Source organism: Stegostoma tigrinum, chromosome 10 (assembly GCF_030684315.1).
Source record: "Stegostoma tigrinum isolate sSteTig4 chromosome 10, sSteTig4.hap1, whole genome shotgun sequence".
NCBI classification, from domain to species: domain Eukaryota; kingdom Metazoa; phylum Chordata; class Chondrichthyes; order Orectolobiformes; family Stegostomatidae; genus Stegostoma; species Stegostoma tigrinum.
Genome location: NC_081363.1, coordinates 59,257,012 through 59,283,656, shown reverse-complemented (window position 1 = coordinate 59,283,656; position 26,645 = coordinate 59,257,012). Strand labels below are relative to the sequence as shown.

The window sequence follows — 26,645 nt, the reverse complement described above, 5'->3', positions numbered from 1 at the left end:
AGCAGATGTAAAGATGAAGGCCAGGTTTCAAATAATGAGTCACCAACCTAAGGAAAGACTTAAGCTCTGGCACAGATGTGGGAGTCAGACCACTTTTGATCACCCTCACTATCTTCCAATGGATTTAACCCAGTCTTATCAACTCTGTGGCCTAATTAGGTCACTTGGGGTGCCTAGAACATACATTTTTTTCCTCCTAAGGCATACCTCCATCTTGGAGAAACATAAGCACTATGGCTAAGTTCTCTAAGTGCTCTTTACTGGTCTTCCTGGTTATTAGCATGTCATCCAGATAAATGACAACCGGGGTAGACCTTGTAAGATCTTCGCCATTGACTGCTGGAAAATGGCACAGGTTGATAAGCCAAAAGGCAATCTGGTATATTGGTACAAACCTTGATGGGTACTAATTGTAGCATATGTCAGAGAATGCTCATCTAATCATAATTGCATGTATGCAATATGTTCAGCTCCCCTCCCTTCCCCATCAGTTTTGTGTATAAGTTATCTGTGCGAGGTATTGTATATGCAAAACGAGGTATTGGATATGCAAAAGACGGTTTACCATTTGTTTGAAATCCCCACAAAAGGTGAACCAACCCATCAGGCTTCACAACTGATATGATCAGTACTGCCCATTCCGCAAACTTGGCTGGTTGGATGATTCCTTTGTTTTCCAACTTCCTAATTTCTGCTCTACTTTTGTGCTAAAGGCAAATGGCACTGGGCAGGCCTTACAGAATCATGGAATCACTTCTTAGTCAATATGTAAGGTGGCCTAGGCCCCTTTGATAGCACTAAGACCCTCTGGAAAAACCTTTGGGGTATTTACTTAGGACTTGTCTAATCAAAAAAATGTTGAATCTTTCTCAACCAGTTTCATCCCATCAAGCTTGGTCTGGAGCTTTCTACTACAAGATAAGTGAACCAGCTGGTTTTCATAAGCAACCAGAAGAGATATTGTACCCTTAATCTCGAAACGATTGCCCAGTATAGGTTCTCAGCCTGGTCAGGGTCTTACACAAAGTGAAAGGCTGGAGACCAGAGAGAATTTTGGTAAAGATCGGTTCCATAATTGTTGATACAGCTGTGCCAGTATCGACTGTCATTTGGACTGCGTGTCCATTTAACCAGATGTGCATTTTGAATGGTTCTGATTTGGATGTTGCTAAACAATTTAACTGTTCTAAACCAGGAGTAGGTAGACTTTCCAGATGTGCACCCTCCTTGATCCTGGTCTATGAGTTCTCTTTGTATCAGAGACAATGGGAACTGCAGATGCTGGAGAATCCGAGATAACAAAGTGTGGAGCTGGATGAGCACAACAGGCCAAGCAGTATCTTAGGAGCACAAAAAGCTGACGTTTTGGGCCTAGACCCTTCATCAGAAAAAGGGGAGGGGGAAAGAGGGTTCTGAAAGAACGAGGGAGAGGGGGAGGCGGATCGAAGATGGATAGAGGAGAAGATAGGTGGAGAGGGGACAGACAAGTCAAAGAGGCAGGGATGGAGCCAGTAAAGTTGAGTGTAGATGGGGAGGTAGGGAGGGGATAGGTCAGTCTGGGGATGACGGACAGGTCAAAGGGGTGGAATGAGGTTAGGAGGTAGGAAATAGGGGTGCGGCTTGAGGTGGGAGGAGGGGATAGCTGAGGGGAAGAACAGGTTAGGGAGGTGGGTATGAGCTGGGCTGGCTTTGGGATGCAGTGGGGGGGGGGGCAGATTTTGAAGCTTGTGAAATCCACATTGATATCCTTGGGCCGCAGGGTTCCCAAGCAGAATATGAGTTGCTGTTCCTGCAGCCTTCAGGTGGCATCATTGCAGCACTGTCAGAGGCCCAGGATGGACATGTCATCTGAGGAATGGGGGGGGGGGGGGGGGGGGGTGGGCGCGGGGCGGTGGGGAGAGTTGAAATGGTTCTCGACTGGGAGGTGCAGTTGTTTATTGCGGTCCACAATAAACAACTGCACCTCCCAGTCGAGAACCATTTCAACTCCCCTTCCCATTCCTCAGACAAAATGCCCATCCTGGGCCTCTGACAGTGCCGCAATGATGCCACCTGAAGGTTGCAGGAACAGCAACTCATTCCGCTTGGGAACCCTGCGGCCCAAGGATATCAATGTGAATTTCACAAGCTTCAAAATCTCCCCTCCCCTACTGCATCCCAAAACCAGCCCAGCTCGTCCCCACCTCCCTAACCTGTTCTTCCTCTCAGCTATCCCCTCCTCCCACCTCAAGCCACACCCCTATTTCCTACCTCCTAACCTCATCCCACCCCTTTGACCCGTCCATCATCCCCAGTCTGACCTATCCCCTCCCTACCTCCCCATCTACACTCACCTTTACTGGCTCCATCCCTGCCTCTTTGATTTGTCTGTCCCCTCTCCACCTATCTTCTCCTCTACCCATCTTCAATCCACCTCCCCTCTCCCTATTTATTTCAGACCCCTGTCTCCATCCCTCTTTTCTGATGAAGGGTCTAGGCCCAAAACATCAGCTTTTGTGCTCCTAAGATGCTGCTTGGTCTGCAGTGTTCATCCAGCTCCACACTGTTATCTAAGAGTTCTCTTACTCAGTTCAGGGAGTCATTTTCTGCCTCCTGTCCACATACTGGCAGCAACTAAAATGTCCTGCTGGCCCAGATCCTCAAGAAAATTATGACCATTTGGTCAGGGCTTATCTTTATTCTGGGGTTTTGCTGTGGGCTGATCTCAAGTCCCTCTGTACACAGCATGTCCCGAGTGAGGCTACACCATTGCCTTCACTCAATTGGTGTTCCCAAAGCTCACGTGGCCTGGTGAAGGTCCACTTCAACAGGAACACTAACTCATAAGCTCAACTTGCTACATTTTCCAATGATAAAGCCACTTGTAGTGCCTGTTTGAAGTTTAGTTAGGCTTCAGATAGCCAGCACTTTTGCATGCTCCCATCATTAATCCCACAAACCAGATGTTTTGTCAGCATCTCACTTCAGATTAAACCAAAATCACATGCCTCTGCCAGTCATCTTAACCTCATCAAAAATCCCAGTACAAATTCTCCTGGTTCTCAAACTGCTGAGTAAAACCAATGGTAGCTCAGAATTAGAGGAGGCTAAGCAACACAATATTCATCAGCTAAATCTGTCAACCCTTGAAAGGTTTTGGTACTTGGTCCCATCAGGAATGTTAGGTTTCTAATAACCTAAGAAGCTGCAGCTCCAAAAACTTTCAGGAGGATTACTTGCTGCTTTTCATCTGCCCCAATGTCATATCCCTGAAAAGATGATGTTTTCTTCCCACATACCGTGTGCAGTATTTAATTGCAGGATCAAATGAGTTAAGCTTCCAAATAGCAGCATGATGTCAAAAATGCTTATCTCAACTCAAAAACAGTGTTGTAAGCAAATCTCTTAAGGACCATGTTTTTCTCTCATTGTCATAAAATAACTCCACAAAGGCCAGTATCCCAGCATCAAGTCACCATGCATTGTTCAAGACACTGACTCACCTCACTCTGTGCTAGCTCCTAGAGTGAATTGAACCACTGACACTCCTATGAATATCTGTCAGCCAGAACTCCCTGATTGGGACTGTAACCTGGTCCAATCAGTCAACTCATATTCTATGAGATCCACCTGGCTGACCTTGTACCAATCACTACACTTCGTTTCTAAAGGGATTTTTTAAAAAAAAATACAACCAAGGTAAACAGTAATTTATTCTTGATATGTAGTAAAAGTAAATATTAATAGTTCAACAGTTTCAATCTTTGGAGTAAAGGGACACGGGTTGAGAGTTCTTATCCCACTCCCATTCAAAAACACTTTATATAATCATTGAGTCATACAACATGGAAAGAGACCTTTTGGATCACCTATATACCCGAATGAAACTAGTCCCACCTGCCAGTGTTTGGTCCATATCCCTCCAAACCATCCTATTCAGATACTTATCCAAATGTCTTTTAAATATTGTAACTACACCTGTGTACAACTCTTCCTCCGGCAGTTCATTCCAGATACTAACCACTCACTGTTTCAAAAATAAGTTACCCCTCATGGTCTTTGTAAATCTCTCTCTTCTCACCTTAAAAATATGCCCTCTTGTTTTGAACTCCCCCACTTGAGGAAGCAGACTCTTGCTATTCACCTTATCAATTTTCAAGATTCTTGGTGGTTTGTGTTGCAGCCCCAAACATTATGCTATTTCTTAGGAATTTTTTTTATAAGTGCCAGAAGCATATTTCTGAGGCTTTCTTATAATATTTTGTATCACTATGCTTTTGTTGGTGTTGGTTCACAAATCACACTATTTTGTAACTCCAAAGGAAAACTGGCATTCTGCATGGATGAAGGTTTTTCTTGTGGTATGCTGCACTGCAATGGCTGAAACAATTCCATTGGTAAAATTGAGCAATTTTGTGGCCAATTACGCAGCTAATATTAAATAACAATGGCATATTTTCACCACCATGACAACTGCAAACATAAGCTTCATGCAACCTCAGAGCAATTGAAATACCATTTCAAACTTTTTTAAATTAATAGCATAAAAAGATGTAGCGTGCAGTTATTGACTGGAGAGATCTCTCTTATATGAAAGAGCTCATGATTCTAATAATGTAAATGGAGTAAGGCTTCAGTAAGTCAATTGTTTATATTTATACATTAATGAATTAAAGATTAACATTGTCTAATGTAGAAAAACTAATGAAGTGGATGTAAAATATGTTCAAAAGTATTTCTTTTTGTGGTCCAGTCTAGCTCACATCCAAGGTTTAAATATTTTGAATTTGCAGTGGTCGAGGCAGTGTAATTGATTAAGTTGTAATGACTGATTTAAGAATTTCTTCTATTCCCTATGCAAAGACGGTATGCCAAGTTCAAAATTAAATCTGACTTTAATATAACACATGGAAAAATATATATTCATCCATGACCCATTTTCTGAGTCCCAGTACATTTGGTTTTTCTCACACATTTGAAAAACAAATTAGTAGATGAACTCAAAACATCTTTAAATTCTTAAGAATGCATTTAAATTGAATCTTTAATGGAAGGTATCAAATTCAGTGTATGCTGGAATAACACATTGCATACTGTATGATCCATACTTCCCATTATCAGATTTATCATGATGTGTAGTACTGACTAAGTACATTGGTAAGCTGAGATCAAATACATCAACAATCCATTTATTATGCAGCTACTGTGTTAAATGAGACAATAGCTTGAAATCTTTAAAGCAGTGGAGGGACAGGAGAATGCATCAAGTATAAATGAGCAAGAAAAGTCTGAAGGCAAGTGTGCTCATCAAAATTACACTGCTGTAATTCAGGTAAAAGACTGAAGATGAAAGAAACAGTATCATTAGACATGTCAATGCCTTTAAAGAATGATCTTCAGGAACAACTATATAAATTTCAACCAGAAATTTCAGAGCCGGATCTCCATTTAGATCCACCTGATCATTACAGTTTTAACAACAAATCTATAGTGGGAAAAGTCCACAATTTGCTTGCTGAGAGTAGCAATAACAAAATTCAATATTAGGCTTGTTAAAAGAGATATTTTTGTTGTGAAATAGTCAGCCATGTGATTCCAGAATCACATGGATTCAGTCAATCTGATTTATATTTTAAGAAAAAGACAGCCAGAAAACTGTCTATCAGTTGATGAAATTTGACAGTCCGGATTATGGCATTGATGGACCAGAGCAGCTAATAGAAGAAGCTGACATTTTGAAACCCTGCTAATTAAGGGTTCCTTTCTTAATGTTAGAATTAAAATAAGTCTGTGCCTGACGTTTATGATCTGAAAATCAAGGGTTTTTATTAATATATGCCAGTCAGTCTTAATAAGCTTGGAGAGCAAAGGAAGTTATTATTGAGTGACCTTCTACAAAATAAGCATGTTGCTAAGGGCTTTAACCCTGCCCTAGTCAGATTGATGAAATTCATTTCCAATGCAAACTTCTAACCAGATATCTGAGTGCTTTTGTGCAATGACAGAGAGTAATCCCTACCTGTTTTCTGATTTCAAGAAAATCTTTCTGCTGTCAGCAATGAATATTGCACCATGCTGTCTTTTACAATGTATAGAAAATCACTACGTGGGTTAAATTGACTGAACAATAGAAAGTGCAGGCAGCCATATATGTGTGTTACAGAACTGAATTTTGAAAGGTTGCATTGGATTGTATATTTGAAAGAACACTCAGCAATCAAAAGTGTTTGTCAGTTAACTTTATTCTGTTTTGATAGTTATCTCTGCCGTTTTGCATTCCTACTAAACTTGCATGTACTTTGAGTCAAAGAAAATACTATTAGGTGCTTCAGTATTGCCTTTAGGCTTTCACAATCCGTTTAAATCTTGCAGTTTAAGAAATGACAAGACATTAGATTTTACATTTCTAAAGTTAGCTTGAGATTTTATGCATATTTTCAAGAGTCCTTTGCAGTAAGTAAATTAGATTTATTAAATAAAATATTCACAACTTCCTAATGAATGTATTATGATTTATGAGCAAAATTAAGCGCTGTTGTTTGTTTCCATCACTAGGACTGTGAATTATAAAATAGCTCATATAGGCTATGAACTGTATATGATGCAACAGTGAATCTGTGCTTTTGAATCCACCTTTTAAAGTAAATAACACTATTTGAACTATTTTCACCTTAAAAGAAACATTGAGGGAGATTTATTCAGTGTAGGTGATGTGAGTCTTGCCTGTCAGCTGGAGAGGCAGTGAGAACCTCTCAGGTTTTCCAGCATCTGCAGTTCCTATTATCTCAGAACCCAACATTACCTCTTTTCTGCAGACAGCCAAATTAAAATTTCCATCATTTTTACATTTACCAAAATGACTTGGTTGAAGGGACTGAAGCAACGTGTGTATTTTTGCTAATGACGAAAAGAAAAATAAGAAAAGTAAGTTGCGAAGAGGACATAGAAGACTACAATGGGGTATAGACAGGTTAAGTGATTGAACAAGGATCTGGCAATTGTGTGATTTTTTTTCATTTTGGCACAAAGAACACAAAAGAATCATACTATTTCAAAAATAAGAGATTGCTGAGCTCTGAGATGGAGAGGGATCTGAGTGTTCTCGTGCATGAATCACAAAAGGCTAGTCTGCAGGTGCAGTAAGTAATTAGAAAGCTGATAGAAAGTTATTGTTTATTGTGAAGGGAATTGGATGCAAAAGAAGGGAGGTTATGCTTCAGTTGTACAGGGCGCTGGTGAGACTGAATCTGGAATACTGTATTAGTCTATTTATCTAAGGAAGGATATACTTTCATTGGAAATAGTTCAGGGAAGCTTTACTTATACAATGGGTGGCTAGTCTAGTAAGGAGAGGTTGGACAGGCTTTATCCACTTGAATTTACAAAATGAAGAGGGAATGTGATTGGAACATATTGAAACATCAGAGGTCTTGACAGGGTGCTGTGGAAAGGATGTTTCTTTTGTGAAGTATCTAGAAATAGGAGACATTTTAATCAGAGAAATGTTTGTCCATGGAACTCTGTTTCTAAAAATCAGTTGAAAGCAAAACATTTGAACGTTTTTAAGACAGAGGTGGACTGATGTTAAGGTTACATTCAGATGAGGCATGATGTTATTAAACATTGGAGAAGCCTCAAGGAGCCTATTCCTGCTCCTTATTGGTATATTTGTATCAGGCACTGATCTGGACAGTGATAATGGGAACTGCAGATGCTGGAGAATCCAAGATAATAAAATGTGAGGCTGGATGAACACAGCAGGCCCAGCAGCATCCCAGGAGCACAGAAGCTGATGTTTCGGGCCTCGACCCTTCATCAGAGAGGGGGATAGGGTGAGGGTTCCGGAATAAATAGGGAGAGAGGGGGAGGCGGACTGAAGATGGAGAGAAAAGAAGATAGGTGGAGAGGAGAGTATAGGTGGGGAGGTAGGGAGGGGATAGGTCAGGCAAGGAAAGACGGACAGGTCAAGGAGGTGGGATGAGGTTAGTAGGTAGGAGATGGAGGTGCGGCTTGGGGTGGGAGGAAGGGATGGGTGAGAGGAAGAACAGGTTAGGGAGGCAGAGACAGGTTGGACTGGTTTTGGGATGCAGTGGGTGGAGGGGAAGAGCTGGGCTGGTTGTGTGGTGCAATGGGGGGAGGGGAAAAACTGGGCTGGTTTGGGAATGTGGTGGGGGAAGAGGAGATTTTGAAGCTGGTGAAGTCCACATTGATGCCATTGGGCTGCAGGGTTCCCAGGCGGAATATGAGTTGCTGTTCCTGCAACCTTCGGGTGGCATCATTGTGGCACTGCAGGAGGCCCATGATGGAGATGTCATCTAAAGAATGGGAGGGGGAGTGGAAATGGTTTGCGACTGGAGGTGTAGTTGTTTATTGCGAACCGAGCGGAGGTGTTCTGCAAAGCGGTCCCCAAGCCTCCGCTTGGTTTCCCCAGTGTAGAGGAAGCCACACCGGGTACAGTGGATGCAGTATACCACATTGGCAGATGTGCAGGTGAACCTCTGCTTAATATGGAAAGTCATCTTGGGGCCTGGGATAGGGGTGAGGGAGGAGGTGTGGGGGCAAGTGTAGCATTTCCTGCGGTTGCAGGGGAAGGTGCCAGGTGTGGTGGGGTTGGAGAGCCTATCCCCTCCCTACCTCCCCACCTATACTCTCCTCTCCACCTATCTTCTTTTCTCTCCATCTTCGGTCCGCCTCCCCCTCTCTCCCTATTTATTCTAGAACCCTCACCCCATCCCCCTCTCTGATGAGGGGTCTAGTCCCGAAACGTCAGCTTTTGTGCTCCTGGGATGCTGCTGTGCCTGCTGTGTTCATCCAGCCTCACATTTTATTATCACTGATCTGGACAGAGATGCTACTTTAACCCCTGAGAACAGAGTCCATGGGCTAAGTAATGCGATTCCAGCAGGGGACATAGGCCCTGGATTGCCAAAGGTAATCAGGTCACAATGAGTGACATAGGATGGGTATCATGAGGGGGAGGACATTCAGTAGCAAGGGTAGTGGATGGCCCTCAGCAGCTCTTATCTCAGTGTTGGTCCAGCCAGTGACCCCATGCCCCATAAGTGAATTTAAAAAAAGCACCTTAAATATTGTTGATCCATATTTTGCCTTGAACAAGTTTGAAACTGTTCGCTTGTCTCATTGTCACCTCTTATCTTCCAGATATGCATGCTTATACTTTTTTTTCAGACTTCTTATTTTTATTCAAGGGAACTTATTTACTTAGTTATTATGTTCCCAAGAAATGCACTTGATTCCTTAAAATTTGAATGCCAAGTTAGGTTTTTATTACCATTTGCTGTATTTAATTTGCCATAATGAGAACATTATTTACTTCTGAACAACCTATCTTCTCCAAGAGTGTGATTTCGCTCTTGCTGTAGGTGACAAGAAGGGCAAATAACTGGCTGGCGTTAGTTGTGGAGAGAAATCTCCTCCTTTCTCAATAGTTAGATAGTTAGCCTTATCTCCCAACTTCTTTTAGCTCTCTCTCTGAATAAACTTCCAATGTTCATTTGAAAGATTTTACAGGAATTATTTGTTGGCATAGCACAGCTTGTGGAGAACATTGATTCCCCGGGGCAGACAGTGCCACAGGACATTATCAAGGAACAGCACTGTGCAAATGAATTTCTGTCTCTGTCATGTTCACCTCTCTTTTTATTTTATGTCTATATAAGGTGAATAAAACAACTTTAAATCCTGAAGTAAATAATACCATTCACAAATGTTCTTGTTTAATATTATGTTAGAAACACTTTACAAAGAAAAATGAAATCTCAGTACAAGACTAATCAATGTTTATAATTCCCTATTTTCTTGTAAGAACTGTGCTTTCAATAGTTTTGTTTTAAGTGTCATTATCTTAAAATAAATAGATATCAAATAACTGCAGGGGGGAAAAATGTTTTCTTTCAAAGCAATCACAAATATATTTGTCTTTGTTCTTAGTTCTGCCTTGTTTGTGTTATAGGTAACAGAAACAATTAAAGCAGAAAGGTCTTGTGACCATTCAATGTAACATTTGGACAACACTGAAAGCCAAACCTTGCCTTGATATTGTGGAAGGAATAGTTTTCTGCTTTTAGCTAAGTCATGGCAGTTTTGTTTCTGCTATTAAATGATTAAACTCTGGTGCTTTACTGTCTCTGGGATAAAATGCAATTTGCAAAACTGAGGAGATGGGAAAAAGAGTTGGCTAATACATAAGGGATTCTTGTTGATGATTTAATAGCATGTGCATACAGGTTGGGCTTTGTGGTTGAAATAGTATGTTAGTTTTCAAATAAGTAATTATAATTGTAATGCTTGCGCACTATAGTTTTACAACTGTAAAATAGAAAATGGTAAATGAATTCTCAGATAATCCTTAAATAGAAGACGCACACAGATACATACAAGCATTGAATGGATTTTTTTTAGGGTGGACCTTCTCATGGTGCTACAAGTGCACTTCCTCCTTTGAAATTCAGTACTTCAATATGTAAATCAAATTGATTTTCCATACTGCTGTCAATTTCTAGAATTCACAATTGTTACCAGTAGATTTTCACATGTGATCTTTTCATTGGGATCTCATGGTTCTGTATTAATTTGCAAAACTATACAGTTTAATAAATGAGCAAATCAAAAAAAATGTCTGATTCATAAGTACCCAGTTCCAGAAAATGACCAGATGCATGCCCAAATACTGGTTCCCAAATTCAAAGGCAGGGTGCTTATTGAGAATAATTCTACTGGTGAGTAGATGACAAAGTTATTGACTGAGCAGTGGAATTGGCATTCTGTGAGAAAAGAAACTATATAATCTCATGTAGAAAACAACGCACAGTGAAGAATAAAGTACCAATAAACTGAGTGAATGGAACTACACATGAAACAGAAATGGATGCTGCAGCCAGGATTTTGAATAGTTACTGTTTTAATTTTTTAAAAACAGGGAAAACGATGCAGTTTTCTGCAGGATAAATACGGTAATAAATAAACATCTCAACAGCTAAAACAGAATCTTGTATCTTTGGCCTTCAAAAATATTGCAGAACCAAGTTTAACGTTGAACTTAGATCAATCATAGAAAAGAATCCTGCAGTGTGGAAACAGGCCCTTTGACCCAACAAGTCCACACTGACCCTCAGAGCATCCCACCCAGATCCATCCTTCTATAGCCCACCTAAACTACAAATCCCTGAACACTGGGCAATTTAGCATGGCCAATCCACCATGCCTGCACATCTTTGGACTGTGGGAGGAAACCGGAGCACCCAAAGGAAACACATACAGACACTGAAAGAATGTGCAATCTCCACACAGGCAGTCACCCAAGGGTGGAATCAATCTTGGGTCCCTGGCACTGTGAGGCAGCAGTGCTAACCACTGAGCCACTGTGCTGCCCCATCAAGTAGTTACCTCTTCAGATGTGATTATTTTGGCCACCAAGCAAAACTTCATCCATGTGGCTTGTAGCTGATCTTTCTGAATTAAATATTCAGTTGTGACAAAAGAAAGAAAATCATTTTCCTATGTTCAGAATCCCATTTGGAAGTTGTCTCTTTTTAATAACCTAAACTTTAATCTTCTTTCTTTGACAACCTCCCTTACAAAATTCTAAAATCATGTCAATTGCTGGTTGTCATTAGCAAACAATTGCAAATTAGTAAACCTGATGGTAACTCCTACACGAAATAACATTTTTTTTAAACATATAAATATGCAATAGTGTATATTTATTTCTGTACATGTCAAACCAGTCACTCTTAAACAGAATGGAATAAAGATAATTACAGAATTAGCTTTTTTAGTATTTCTTATCTTTAAATTGAAAGTGCTTTGTATTTATTTAGCATAGTTTTAGCATGTTTAAACATGTTTAGCTTCAGAAAGAATTAATTGAGCATACTGTCGCACTGAAGGCAGTTTGCTGGTGATATGACGATGGAAAAATATTGTGTGATGGGAGGTGGGTGAGGGAAAAGGGTTCCTGCTCAGATGCTCAATGCTTTCATCTGGTACCGGGGCACACCACAATGACAAATATGATCACGTTGCTATCACAAGTTTATGTAAGTGAGACTAATAATTTTTACCTGAACATCAGTGTTGGTTATAATGTGCTCACTGTTTCCTCCCAGCACCTCCATTACTCAACTAATACTTGGTATCCAGTCATACCTGTGCAAAATGGTCACATTAAGGCACTTTACGTGAGATGAGGGATCTGACAGAATATTGAAACTGATATAAGCACTTTTCAGGAAAATGTGTTGTTAATTAAATAAAACCTAAATAAATTTAACCAGATCATAGAATCCTTACAGTATGGAAAAAGGTCATTTGCCCCAACAAGTTCACACTGACTCTCCAAAAAGCATCCCACCCAGACTCACTCCCCTCCCCCATCCAAAAACCCTACGTTTCCCATGGCTAATCCACCTAACCTACTCATTTATGGACACTATGGGAAATTTAGCATGGACAATCCACCTAACCTGCACATCTTTGGACTGTGGGAGGAAACTAGAGCACCTGGAGGAAGCCCACACAGCCGCAGGGAGAATGTGCAAACTCCGCACAGTCAGCTGCCCAAGGCTGGAACTGAACCCAGGTCCCTGGCATTGTAAAATAGTAGTGCCAATCGTTGAACTACTCTTGACTAAATTATGATTTTTCAATAACTATCATCTATTTGGTACTAAATAGCTTTTAAAGGAAAATATGGTTTGCTAACCTCAATTTACACATATTCTGAGAGGCAGCTGTTAATTTTTAAGTCCAATGAACATGTGATCATGACTTGGTGGTGACCCTCTCATCGTCTCATATGCACACTCAATGTAGTTACAAATACTTACAGTTTCTGGAAAAATGTTTGTAAATCAGAACATCTTTAGAACATGTCTACCGTCACCTTGCAGATTAACAGAAAAAGATATATTTCCAATGAGTGGCAAACTTTTGGCTCTTTTATATGAAAGAATGGATCCCCACATTTCTGACAGGAGATTAACTCAGGACTTCCTCAGAAATGTGGGGCCTTACTCTGATCCTGACAGTTCTTTCATAGAGTAGAACGTCAGAAGGAGGTAGATCATGACTCCCTCTTTTCAGAGAGGTCAGCTGCCAAAATCAGAACTTGAAAGGCACAGACAGCCATTTTGTCACCTGCTCTTAAACCACTAGTGCAGAAGGTAAGTGTTATGTTTGGATGATTGGAGGGTAGAATGGCAGATGGATACTGGGGTTAGTGTGGCAGGTAAGCAGGATGCCATATAGGTAAGGTGCAAGGTACATAGAATGCCAGCTGGGAAGGATTAAAAATGGACAGACCATAGGAACCAAGGGGTAGGAAGCCAAAAGAGTAGAGGGTAGTGTGCCAGGTTAATGGAATACCAGCTTGGTAGCATTCCAGACAAATAGGGTTGTTGGGTAGGTTGCCAGATGAATAGGGTGCCAGCTGGGGAAAGTGCAGTGTGCCAGGGCAAGGATGACAGATGAATTTGGGTGATGCGACCAGATAAGTAGGGGGCACCGTGTCCGGTAGGTATAAGTGCCAGATGTGTAGGATGCCAGAGTGCAAGATGGCAAGATAAAGCAGTGCAGTGTTCAGAGTATCTGGGTTCAATGGGAGAAATTGGGTCTGATGGAGAACAGACAAACAGGTTGGTTCAGGCTTGGTGGTTGTTGGGGTTGGCGTTAATGTTGAGTCAGGTTCTGTACTAATGAGGGAATGGTGTTAGGCAGAATTTGGGAAAGGGATATTGAGTCATGTTTGAAAGCAGAAAGTCGGATTAGATTTGGGGAAGGGAGAGGATCAGGTTGGGCCCAGCCGGCGCAGATGCTGTTGCAATTGAGTCGATTCTCATGGTGGGGTCAGGCTGTGTCCAATCCAGCAGGGGATTTGTGTGAGAGCAGGGCCTAGTTCCAGGTGGACATTGGATCTGGTGTACAGGAGCTTGAGGGGTCTGGATGTATATAATATATTATGGAGTTAATTTAACCATTATTCAAGAGTTAGACTGTAAACTTATTGATTTAAATGGAGACTTTTGCAGAGAACCAGGCAGGAGTTGTCCAGCAGAAAATTGAGTTGCCCAGGCAATTCCTCCAGGTGTGCTATGGTGGGGATTTTGCACGCTCCCGTGTGTAGCTGTTATCTATGCCGGTATTATGGCTCTGTGGCCAATGGAAACTCCGGACCAATATCAGGCCTTGCTCCCACAGGATTTACTGTAGAAATAATTTAATAGCTATTTCATGAAATGACAGCCGTCTTAAGAAATCAAGTATGCAAAGATGTTGTCAAACTAACATTTTCTGTAATTTGGAAGTTTTTAACATAAAAACACAGTGAGGTTAAGGACCAAATTAATATATTTACATACGGTCTAAAATACATATTTTTTTTGCAGTTTACTGTTCATTACTCAAGATAAATATTTCAACCAGAACTTGAAAATAACTTATCTGGTTACCCAATGAATGTAATATTCTTAAATGAGGAATCTCAGCACTAATTCACATTGATAAATGACCCTTTTTAATAAACTCATTCAAATTCTTTAAATTACTCTCTTAAAAGGTGCTAATCAGGTTTCTTTACATTATTTTAAGAGAATAAATTGTGAGGAATATTTGCAGGGTCTTATAATAACCAAAGAGAAATTGTTCATTCATCCATACTTATAAATTTTATTTCTGGGTTATTTTTAGTTTAATAGAATGAATAAAAGTGCACTTTAACCTGAAGTATTTGAATGCAATTACAAAGGTTCTGGATTGGTATACAGCAAGCAAAACACATTCTATCATAGTTTCAGCATCTCTACAGTAGCAACTAACAGCCGTTTTTTTTTTAAGTATTGTGGATTTGATTGAAAAGTGAATGCTGATGTTAGACTTTAACTTCTGCCCCCTCAGGTGGAACTGACAGGCAGCAGTGTGTTTGATTATATCCACCCTGGAGACCATGTGGAGATGGCAGAGCAGCTGGGCATGAAACTTCCCCCAGGGCGAGGCATTCTCTCACAGGGTACCACAGAGGATGGAGCCAGCTCAGCATCTTCGTCCTCGCAGTCTGAGACCCCTGAGCCAGGTGGGAATTTCAACCAGAAAAGGACAGGATTGAGGGCTAGACCTTTGTGAAATGATTGAGCTCTATTTACTGATATGAAGACCAGAGGGAAACATAAACCTAGATATAGTTAAGATCCTATATAATATTACTGCTCAATGTTCAGAACTGATTGGACAAATCTGACTTAATTCAACTGAAAAAATGACTGAAATAAATTTGCCAAAAGCATCAGTATAAAAAAATGTACTAGTAACAATAGAAGAAATTCAGATATTATTTTGAGTGCATCCTAGTTTTAAAAATTTGTTTGCAATTTGTGACACTCATGTTTAGCACTGCACTTTTTATAATACAATTTTAAAATTATTGATAATTCCTACTTGTTTTTTTTCTGTTTTGAAGTACAATGTTTATGCTACCTGCAGTACATCAACTAGGAATACAACATCAAATTAACAAAAGCAATGCATGCGATAATTTTATACAGACTTGCCCCCATCCCCTACTCTGCTCCTTCCTGTTTAATTAGATGAATCAGGGGGGATTGAAGTGAAGCAACATTGCTCATTGGGATTCTTTCCAGACTGCTTGCAAGACTTTGCATTCAGGATGTTCCCATTTTGATGGTGTTGTACTGATGATAATTTAAGTATTAGGGGAAAATCCATTTATAAATTAAACAAAATGATTTGATATCCATCAGTCCCTTAGTTCATCAAGCTGTTCAAACAGCGGGAAGATAGGCTGGTCTGCTGAGGTCTACTGAGAGCGTTGATAATTAGATCTGCTAAGGATTTATTCTTTACTGATTGGGGCTTTAAATTAATTGAAGTTCCACATTTGTGGCTTTATCCTTTTTGTACTTTTTTTAAAGTAGATATTTCATATTCTTATGAGTCAGAGTGGATGAGAGAAAGCAGGACCAGTTTAAAAAGTGAATTTTCTCTGGAGAAGGAGGTGGAGAATTTAATGAGAGGTCTGATTAAGAGTCTAAGATCTGTTTGCTTACTTGGGAAATCATTATTGTACTAAGAAGGCATGGAAAATTTAATATAGCATTCATTTTCTTGTACTGCATAGCTAATACAAATCCACTCAGGGATGTCTATGTCTAACTTAAAGTGCGTTGTACATTGGTTAGAATTTATTCAGTATTCTTCACCTATATGGTGTCAAGGATGAGTGTGTATGATATGTACTGCACTTCTCTTCCACAAATTATACAGACTCAATTATTTCTTTGTTAAAACACCCTTCTGATCAACCAAAATATGTCAATTAAAATCTTCCTTTCTGGGTATATCTGAACAATTAAAATTGTCCTGGAGAAAATCGCTGTTACAATAGCTAACAGAACAACATAAATTTGTTTCCCAGCTATTCAATCAGACTAACCTGCTCTATTTGCATGAAATAATTCACATCTTTTAATACATTATTGCCATTATTTTAATGAAATAATAAATTCACACTGCCCAATGTGATAAAATGGCAAATGCTGAACCTACTCAGTTTTAAAGCTTCTATGTAAATTGCTTTCAGTCAAGAATAACGTACTATTTAATTGTAATGTAATTCTTTATCTTGATATTTTTTCAATATTCATAAAGTGATCAAAAAGTAATAGTAAACCTTCATGTGTATAGAATTGTGGAATTGAAGATAGGCTGAAGCAGTGAAGGACTACACAAATATCTGCATCAGCATTCAGGCTATCTATCAGTCAATCTTCAGTTCCAAGGTAGAGTACACAAACATTGGCTGTTGCCTGAACAGCCATTATCTGAGCAAGCACAAAGCATAAATGAAGTAAATTAAATTGTGCACATTTGCTATTTTGTTGTTTAATTCAGTTCCCAGTCATACTTCTATTTCACTGCATTGCCTGCAATTGCAGTGTGAGGATTTCTGTACCTGTTATTGTACACTAGTCAACAGAAGGCGAAGGAGGAATTCTAAAATCGGGCCAAAGTATCATGCGGTTGTTTATTCATGAGTGCTTTCACCTAATTAAATGTTTTTGTATGCATCAAGTGAACACACCACACACCAGAATCAAAAATCGGGGCCATTTTTAGATTAACAAGTTTTTACAAAAGCCTTGGAATATAATTTTGACATGTGAAAGTGTCTCAAATTATCTTTGTAATTGCATTTGACACATCCCTTCACTATTTATTAAACTAATGATATTCTTAACAAAAAAATCCTCTCTTAACACAAATAAATATTATAACATATTATCAGAAATGCACAACAGGTCATATTTTAGGATAGCTTTACTTTCAGCAGCCGAAGCATTATTTTTGGACTTGTGTTGTTAATGTAAGATCTACAACCTCTTGATTTTTGATCAATGAAATTGTCTTATATCTAAGTTGTTCTTGTTTAATTATATATAGAGCAAACAACAGAAGACACTACTTTGTCCGGTAATTGCTTAGATGAACTTTAATGTCGCTTTTTATCTGATCTCCAGAAAATCCTTAGATATAATTTAAAATTCAGGATAACACTTGCATGTAATCTTGAAATATTTGATCGTGTTACTTACTTATTTTTAAGATATTATTCTTGAATGTATTCAATGTTGAGTCTTAAAATAACTGTAAATTAAATAGTAATTGATTCAAGAATTGGGCATAAAGATTAAAATAATACCTGCTCTGCAACTGTAGTATAGGTACGTGCTAATGATACTTGCACCAACTTTCAGTGTATTGCTGTTAAGTTGGCAGAATCCATATGCTGTGTGCTCTTGATACCACTCGTCATCTTTTGATCAGTGTTTAATTATCATGACAAATTATCATGAATCTCCCTGCTTGTGATGTTTGTCCTTCTTCAGTATTATAATTCTGCATTGAAATTTCTAGATGATAGCAGGACTGGTACCAAGCTGAGTTACTCTCAAACAAGTCAGTGTGTGTCATTCTTGAATACCTTCAAGTTGGAAATTTTCAGAGCAGTCATGAGAGAAGCCTTGAAAGCCTTTCCCCAGTAACGTACTTGCATGTGGGGTTTAGATAGAAAGACTTGATGAATTTTAGACTACTGCATTAGTGTTTTGGGCCATATTCAAGCAAAAAGGCAGCATGCCTGACTCATTCACTTCATCATGTTTGAGTTCTTAGTGATACATTTTCCTGCATTAGAAGATTTAGCGCGAGGATTGTGTATTTGAAGTTGGCCTTAGGTTATTATATCTATTTATCTGGAACCTATCAAGCTGATATATGCCTGCCTGCAACACAGAGAAGACTAAAAAACCGATAATTGTTTTTTAAAAAAAACTTCTTTACCCTGAAGCAAAACTAGTGCAGGGGATGGTTGACCTGTGGCTCCAAGGAAGTATATGTGGCAAGATTATTTCACCCAGATTTGGAACAGTTCCCAGGTACTGGATACTCCCCAAGGTGGAAGTTGGGGGGTATATTGGAAGCCATCACAACACATTTCCACTCTGGTTTTCACAGAGGAAGGCTGCTGTAGGCTGTGAGGTGATTTTGCTTGTCAGTTAGCATTCATGAGTTGAGCATGGAGGTGGGTCTATGCAAGCGAGACCACATTTTAAATCTATCATGGTAACAGTACTGTGGTTATCCTTTAACTGAGGTGGTTGAAACAGCAGCAGTAGGAGATGAAAAGGAGTGTGGGGCGAGGTGGCGGGTCATTTCCTTATTTAGGAGAAGTTGACCTCGGGGCCTTCCTTGTTATAGTGAGGGAGAAGGAGAAGGTTGCCAGAAAGAAAAACAAGTCATATTAAAAAAAGTCACATACAGAAATGAATATACTGGTCATACTAGAACTCCATTTTGAGTTAATTAAGGTAAATCTGACCAACATGGGCCATTCGCAAGCTTTGCTGCATTTTCCTTCTGGATTTTCTTTCTGGGGGTAGTAGGAGAAGGCCATCCTCCCAAGCCAAGCCAACTTCCACTGAGTTTGTTGAACATAGTAGCATGTGAAGAATCATTAGGAGAAACTGGAAACTGGATCACTGTCAGAAAAAGGTAAAATTACATTCATAGCTTTGGGCAAAATAAGTACAATGCCAGATCCCAATCAGCCTCTCAGAATTCACACTCCAGTTGGAGGCTGACGATGTGTGCTGTTCTTGACAGTGAACTTCCCAGTCCTATAGCATGGTCCATGTAACTGACAACTTACCACTGCTGATACCAGAAGGTCCTATCTCATTGATCCAAGAGGCAAGCAGTGTTTTAAGTGCTTCTGTATTTAGCTCACCATTTACTGCCCATCCCGAATTACCCTGAAAGCAGTTAAGAATCACCCACATTGCTGCGAGTCTGGAGTCACATGTAGGATGTACCAGGTAAGGATGGCACTTTCCTTGCCAAAAAGACATTAGTGAACCAGAAGAGTTTTTTCTCCCCGACAGTCAACAATAGATTCATGGCCATAATTAGACTCCTCATTCCAGACTTTATTTAATCAATTCAAATTCTACCAACTGAGATGGTGGGAATCAAACCCAGGTTAGTTAATTGCAACAGTGTTAGTTTACAAAGGATCCTTTTCCTTCTGGATACCTTTCTTCCTGAACATTGCATGGGTCTCTGGATTAACAATCCAATGATAATATCACTAGACCAGAGTCTTCCCGATATCTCATTATCTTTTTTCTTAAGATATCACTCAGGCAGGAAGAGGAGCAGTAAATATCACATTGTAATAACAGTGGAGGATGGAACAATGGAAGTGCCCATTTGGTTCACTACTGTTCTTTACGAAAAGAAATTGCTGGCTTTATTTGGACTCCGGACCAACAGCAATTTGGTTGTCTCTTGATTGCCCTCTGAAATGGCCTAGCAAGCCATTGTTGTATTAAACTGTTAAAACGTCCCAAAAGAGAACAAAATAGGGTGTACCACCTGGCACTGACCTAGGCATCAGAAATGACAATGGAAGTCTCTGCCTTCCGGACTCTGCAAAGTAATCATTACTAACATCTGGGAACTGGTGCCAAAATAGGGAGAATTGTCTCATAGAGTTATCAAGTGACAGCATGACGTAGTCATTCTCAGAGAAATATACCTTATAGATCATGTCCAAGAGAACTCAGTCAGCTTCCCTAAATATGTTCTGTTCCACCAGCAAATAGGCCCAGTAGAGATGGCAGCACAGTGATATACAGTTGCATTGGAGTTGCCCTGGGAGTCCTCAACATTGACTGTGGACTCCATGAAGTGTCTCAGCATCAGGTCAAACAAGGACAATTAAAACTCCTGCTGATTACCATGTAACCCCATTGCACACCCCTAGCTGATGAATCAGCACTCCTCCATGTTAAACTCCACTTGGAGTAAGTACTGAGGGCAGCAAGGGTTCAGAATGTAGTTTTTGGTGGACAATTACAATGTGCATCAACTGAAATTTCTCTGAAGCAGTACTGCTCACTGGGCTGGTCAAGTCCTAAAGGACATCACTGCTAGACTGGGCCTGAGGCATGTGGTAAAAGAACAGACAAGGGGGATAGATATGCTGGATCTTATCTTCACAAATCTGCTTGCCATAAATGCTTCTGTCCATGACAGTATTGGAAAGAGTGATCACCACATTGCGGTTATGGAGACAAAGTCCCATCTTCACGTTGAGGATGTGCTCTATCATATTTTTTGACATTATTACTATGCTAAATGGGATAAACCTTAAACAGACCTTGCTACTCATGATGGACATCCATGAGACACAGTGGTCCATCAGTAGCAGCAGAATTGTATTCAGCCACAATCTGTGACTGCACAGCCCACCATATCACCTATTCTACTATTATGTTCAAACCAGGAGATCAACGCTGGTTCGGTACACAGTAAGAAAGGGCATTATTATGACCAGATCTCAGGCCAGGATTCTCAAATCATTACTATAGCCTAAACTCTTAGATTCCTGAATCAGTAGGATGAGCTAGCTTCCCTTTATTTACCTGTTGCCTCGCTTGGTGACAACAATGTTAATTTCAAAGGATCCCTTTCCTTGTGAATACCTTTCTCCCAGACCACATGAGCTTATCTTTTAAAAAGAACCAGTTTATTCAGGCTTTCTTAAGTTCACAAAATGTGGGTTTAATAATTACTGAACACAAGAAGAAACAATAGTGCAATTATGCTTACACATAGATAAATATGAGTTGAGTTCAAAAGGCTACAATGAACAAAACAAATCAATCTCTGAATTATTTATGAAGAGTGAATAACAGAATGTTGAGGCTGTTGTAGCAAAGGTTACCAGTTGTGTTGATGTTAATAGTTGAGCAGCCGTTCTCACCTTTCTTGATTGTGTAGGCTGATAGATGTTCCTATCTCCTGATTCTTCAGAGTGAGAGAACATCTCCCTCATGTTGTCCTGCTAGCTAGCTTCATTGTAGCACTCTGAGAAACACCTATAACATTAGTGACTTTTCAATTGTGCCCTTCCAAGCACACGAATACTTGAGCAGCCGTTGGTACATACACGAATGGTCAGTCTGACTAGCATACTTCAATAGAGCTGGAATTGGCTTTTAACAACTGTCATTATTTTTCTTCAAAGGAAAAGCACTGAATCTTTTATATCTGTAGTTTTCTTGTCTCTGTAGCAGATCTCTAACTGAAAATGCATTTCAGAATTAAAGGTTAAAGCCACATGGTACTTCAGGGTTTTAATGCGCAATCATAACAGCATGGCGGGTAGCACCAACCACACCTAAAAATGAAGAGTCACCCTGGTGAAATTACAGCAGAGAACACTTAGCAGCAAGAGATATACAGGGCTAAGCAATTTCATGTGAATAGATTAGATCTGAGCTCCACAGTCCTGCAACGTCCAGTTGGGAATGGTGGTGGGCAATGAAACAGCTCACTGGAGGAGGAGGCTGCACAAATATGCCTACCTTCAGTGAGGGGTGAGTTCAGCACATCAGTATAAAAGTGAAGGCTAAAGCATTTATAACAAGTTTCAGGCATAGGTAGATGACCCATTTCAACAGATGCCAATCTTCGACCAATTTTATACACTCCATGTGATATCGAGAAACAGCTAAAAACAATGTAAATGGTAAGAGGCTATTGGCCCTGACAACATTCTGGAAATAGCACTGAAAACTTGTGCTCCAGATGCTGCTGCATGCTTAGCCAAGCTGTTCCAGGACAGCTACAACAGTTGCAACAACCTGACAATGTGGAAAATTACCCAGATACTCAAAATACGGAACAAATCCAATCCAGCCAATTACCATCCCATCAGTCTACCCTTGAGCATCGGTAAAGTGTTGGAAGTGTTCATCAACAGGGCTATTAAGCAGTACCTACTTAGAAACAACGTGTTCACTGATGAACAATTTAAATTCTACCAGGGTCATTCAACTCCTGATCTCATCTCAGCCTTGGTTCAAACATTGACAAAAGAACTGTACCCCGAAGGTGGAGTGAGAGTGATTGCCTTTGTCATCAAAACCTCATTTGAGCAAGTGTGGCATCAAGGAACCCAAACAAAACTAGAGTCAAAGGACATCAGAGGAAATATTCTGTACCAATTGGAGTCATACTGAGCAGAAAAGAAGATGTTTGGGTTCGACAAAGGTCAGTCATCTCTATTCCAGGACAACTCTGTAAGATTTTCTCAGGCCACTGTCCAAGATCAAACTATCTTCATCTGTTTCATCAATGACCTTCCCTCCAATCATAGGTCAGAATTGGAAATATTTACTAATGATTTAGGGTGGCATGGTGGCTCAGTGGTTAACACTGTTGCCTCACAGCACAAGGAACCTGGAATTGATTCCATTCTTGGACAACTGTCTGCATTGAGTTTGCGCATTCTCTGCATGTCTGCGTGGGTTTCCACCTGCTGCTCTGTGCAGGTTAGGTGGATTGACCATGGTAGAATATGCACAGTATCCAGGGATGTGCAAGCTAGATGGATTAGCTATGGGAAATGCAGGGCTACAAGGATAGGTTGAGGAATTGGGGCTGGCTGGGATGTTCTTCAGAGGATCAATGTGGAGTTGACTTTTAAAATAGCCTGTTCCCAAATGTAGCAAGACCTGGATAATATCTGGACTTGGCCTGATAAGTAGTATATAACATTCACATTACACAAGGTCTAGGTGATGACCATCTCTAACAAAAGAGAATCCAATCATTGCTTCTTGATGTTCAATGCCATTATCATTACTGAATCCTTCATTATACACATCCTAGTATTTACCACTAATCAGGAACTGAACTGGACTACCCACAAAAATGCTGTGGCTACGAGAGCAGGTCAGAAGCTAGGAATATTGTAGCAAATAACTCACCTTCTGATTCCCCAAATTTACAGTTTACAAGGCTAAAGTCAGGAATATAATGGAATACCCCCCATTTGCCTAGATGAGTGCACAACACTCAAGAAACTTGACATCATCAAGGACAAAGCAGCTTGCTTGAATTAGTGCCACATCCATAGGTATTCACTTCTTCCTCTATCAATGCACAACAATAGAATTGTATTTAATGTATGACAGGCGCTGCAGAAGTTCAACAAAGATCCTTCAACAGCACCTCCCCAGTGGGCTAAGGGTGATAAGCCTCCTCACTTATTACAAGGAGAAAATTCTCAAACTGGCTGGAGATGAGTCTGATCACTCTGGGGTTGTTTGGGGGGGTGGGTGGGTGGAGGGCAAGGAGTCCTCAATGGCCAACCAAACCAGTGAACTTCATGGGGCTGTACTAGTCCTCCATTTCCATCAGTGCTAACTCATTCTTAACCTTAACAAGCTGTTATGTTTCTTCCACAACTAATCCTGTCTCTTCTATTCGTGGCACCCAGTGAACCTCCACTAGGAAGAGGCTTATGGCAGAGACCCTTAGCTGTACTTCATCACTGAGGTGAAACTGACTGAACCCTCAGGGGATTCACAGTCCTCGGTATGGACTGTCTTTCAGTCCTCAGTGTGGGCTGTCTTTATGAGATGAAAATCTAAAGTTTTCTTTTGTGTATATTTGTCTGATTTTGGTCACTTAGTTGACATGATAAGGAGGCAATTAGTGCACATAATGTAATGGTAATGACTGCAAGAGGCCACAATATTATTATGCATTCTTCGATAATGAATGACAGAATCTTTAAAGTATTATGGTAAAGAAGGAAGCTATTTACCCCCACCATACCTGTAACAGCTTGCTAAGTGAGCATTATGACTTGTTGCTGATCCCATGCTTTTTTCCCAATTATACTCGATTTTTATCCAAATAATCTTTCAATATCCTCTTGAATGCCTCAATTGAACTCACATCCACCACACATCCAGGTAATACATTCTGTGCCCTAATTACTCACAGAATAAAAAAAACTCACATTGCCTTTGCTTCTTTTGAGATCACTTCAAAGCCATGCCCTCTTGTTCTTGTTTCTTTTACAAGCAGGAACAGTTTCAATCTATCTATCTAGCTCACTCTGGTTTTGGAAACCTCAGTCAGATCTCCTCTCAGTCTTCTTCTCTTCAAAGAGAACAGTCACAACTTTGTCAATCTATTCTCATAACTGAAGCTTCTCATTCATTGGACCATTCTTGTAAACAGATTCTGTACTCTTTCCAAAGAGTTCACATCTTTCCTATGATGTGTCACCAGAAATATACACAGCTACAAGTTCAACATCATGTCCTTGCTCTATAACACTATTAATAATGTCAAGGATACCGAAAGCTTCATTTACTGTTCTCTCTACCTGTCCTACCACTTCGAATTATCCGTGCATATACACAGAAACAAGAACAAGAGGACATAGATTTAAAGCAATATGCAAATGAAATGAAGACAATATGAGAACAAGCTTTCCACACAGTGAGTAGTTAGGGTATGGAATGTCTGGAATTGTGCTGGGGGCAAATTCAATTGAGACATTCAAGAAGACATTATATTTATTCAAATAATCATCTTTCTCTTGCATCCTCCTTATAAATGTACCCCGATTGTATTTTGTTTTTCAATGTTCTTCCTACCAAAGTGCATCTCCTCACATTTCTTTGCATTGAAACTCATTTGCAACCTAACACTCCACCAACTTGTCTCCCCTGGCTTTTTAGATTTCTACACTGATCTCCTCTCAGTTTATAATTCTGCCACTTTTTATGTCATCTGCACACTTTGAAATTACCCCTATATGTCAAGATCAAAATCATTAATACATCTCAGAAAAGCAAGGACCCCAATATGACCCTGAATAACTCCATTACAAATCTTCCTCCAGCCTGAAAAATGGCCATTGACCGTGAGTCTTTGTCGTCTATCACTCAGCCAATTTTGTACCCATGTTTGCTACTGATTCTTCTATACTATGACCTATAACTTGCCTCAGGCCTGTTATGTGGCACTGTATCAAACACCCTTCTGAAAATCCATGTATACCACATCAACAGTGTTACCTTCTTGGAGATTTCCTTTTAGCTCTTCAAAAAACTCCAGTAAGTTAGTTAAGCATGATTTCCTCTTTTACAGTGAAATTTGTAGTGTTTCTTCCAGCTTTTTCCATGTGACTACTAATTCTATCCCAAATATTTGTCTTTTGAAGCTACCCAACTACTGAAGTTAAACTGCTGGTCCATAATTTCTGGGCTTATCTTTCTAACCTTTCTTGAACAAGGCTGTAATGTTTACATGTTTCTAGACTTCCAGCACTTCCCCTGAATCTAGGGAACACTGAAAGTTTGTGGCCAGTCCCCTGCAATTTCCACTGTTACTTCCTTCAAAATCTTTCAATGCACCTCATCTGTTCCTGGGGTCCTGTCAACTTGAAGTACCAATAGTCTATCCAACACTTTTTCACCATGGCCTGGGTAGCATCTCTCTGCTATGCTTCCAGCTTCCATATGTAAATTCCCTACTCCTTCTTTTATCACCTTTTTACAGTTTGTATGGCCATAGAAGACTTTGGGATACCTGTTTATGTTGGCTACCAAGATAACAAAATGTGAGGCTGGATGAACACAGCAGGCCAAGCAGCATCTCAGGAGCACAAAAGCTGATGTTTCGGGCCTAGACCCTTCATCCTACCAGTCTTTTTTCATAATTCCTCTTTGTTTCTCTTTTTTTCTCTTCTGAGCATTCAGTATTGTTCTTGCTTCTCCATTTGATTTTCGACCTGACACTTTTCATTTTTTTCTTCTTTATCTTAACTTCCACCTTTTCTGTCATCCAGGGATCTGTTTGTTATACCTTTCCCATTTAAGGGAATATATCTTGACTGTATCAGCTTTTTGAAAGTATCCCATTGTTTAGTTACTGCTTCTCCTGCCAATCTGTTGTTGCAATCAATCCCGCCCTGTGAAATATGTTCTCGAGGCACAACTCAGGAGTGAGATGCAATACTGTTGTCTAGATAGGTGCGGCTCACATCATCCAGGGAAGAGCAGCTCATTTGATTGGAACCCCATCCATCACCTTCAATATTCACCCCCTTCACCAATCCAGGTCACAGAGTACGTACCATCTACAAGATGCACTGCAGTAATTCACCAAGGCTCCTTCAACAACACCTTCCAAACCCTTGACCTCTATCACTGGAAGAGCAGTAGCAGCAGGTACATGAGAACATCACCAGCTGCAAGTTCTCC

The 26,645-nt window shown here is 40.0% G+C and overlaps 1 protein-coding gene across 5 annotated transcripts in view; it reads left to right on the top strand.

The window, feature by feature from the left end:
- LOC125455634 (neuronal PAS domain-containing protein 3) overlaps positions 1-26,645 on the top strand; it is a 1,150,912-nt gene that overhangs the window by 942,492 nt on the left and 181,775 nt on the right. For all 5 annotated transcript variants that reach the window (XM_048537891.2, XM_048537893.2, XM_048537892.2 and 2 more), the window contains one exon: positions 14,893-15,067. In XM_048537891.2, the coding sequence (XP_048393848.1) occupies positions 14,893-15,067 (175 nt within the window). The remainder of the gene's footprint in view (positions 1-14,892; positions 15,068-26,645) is intronic.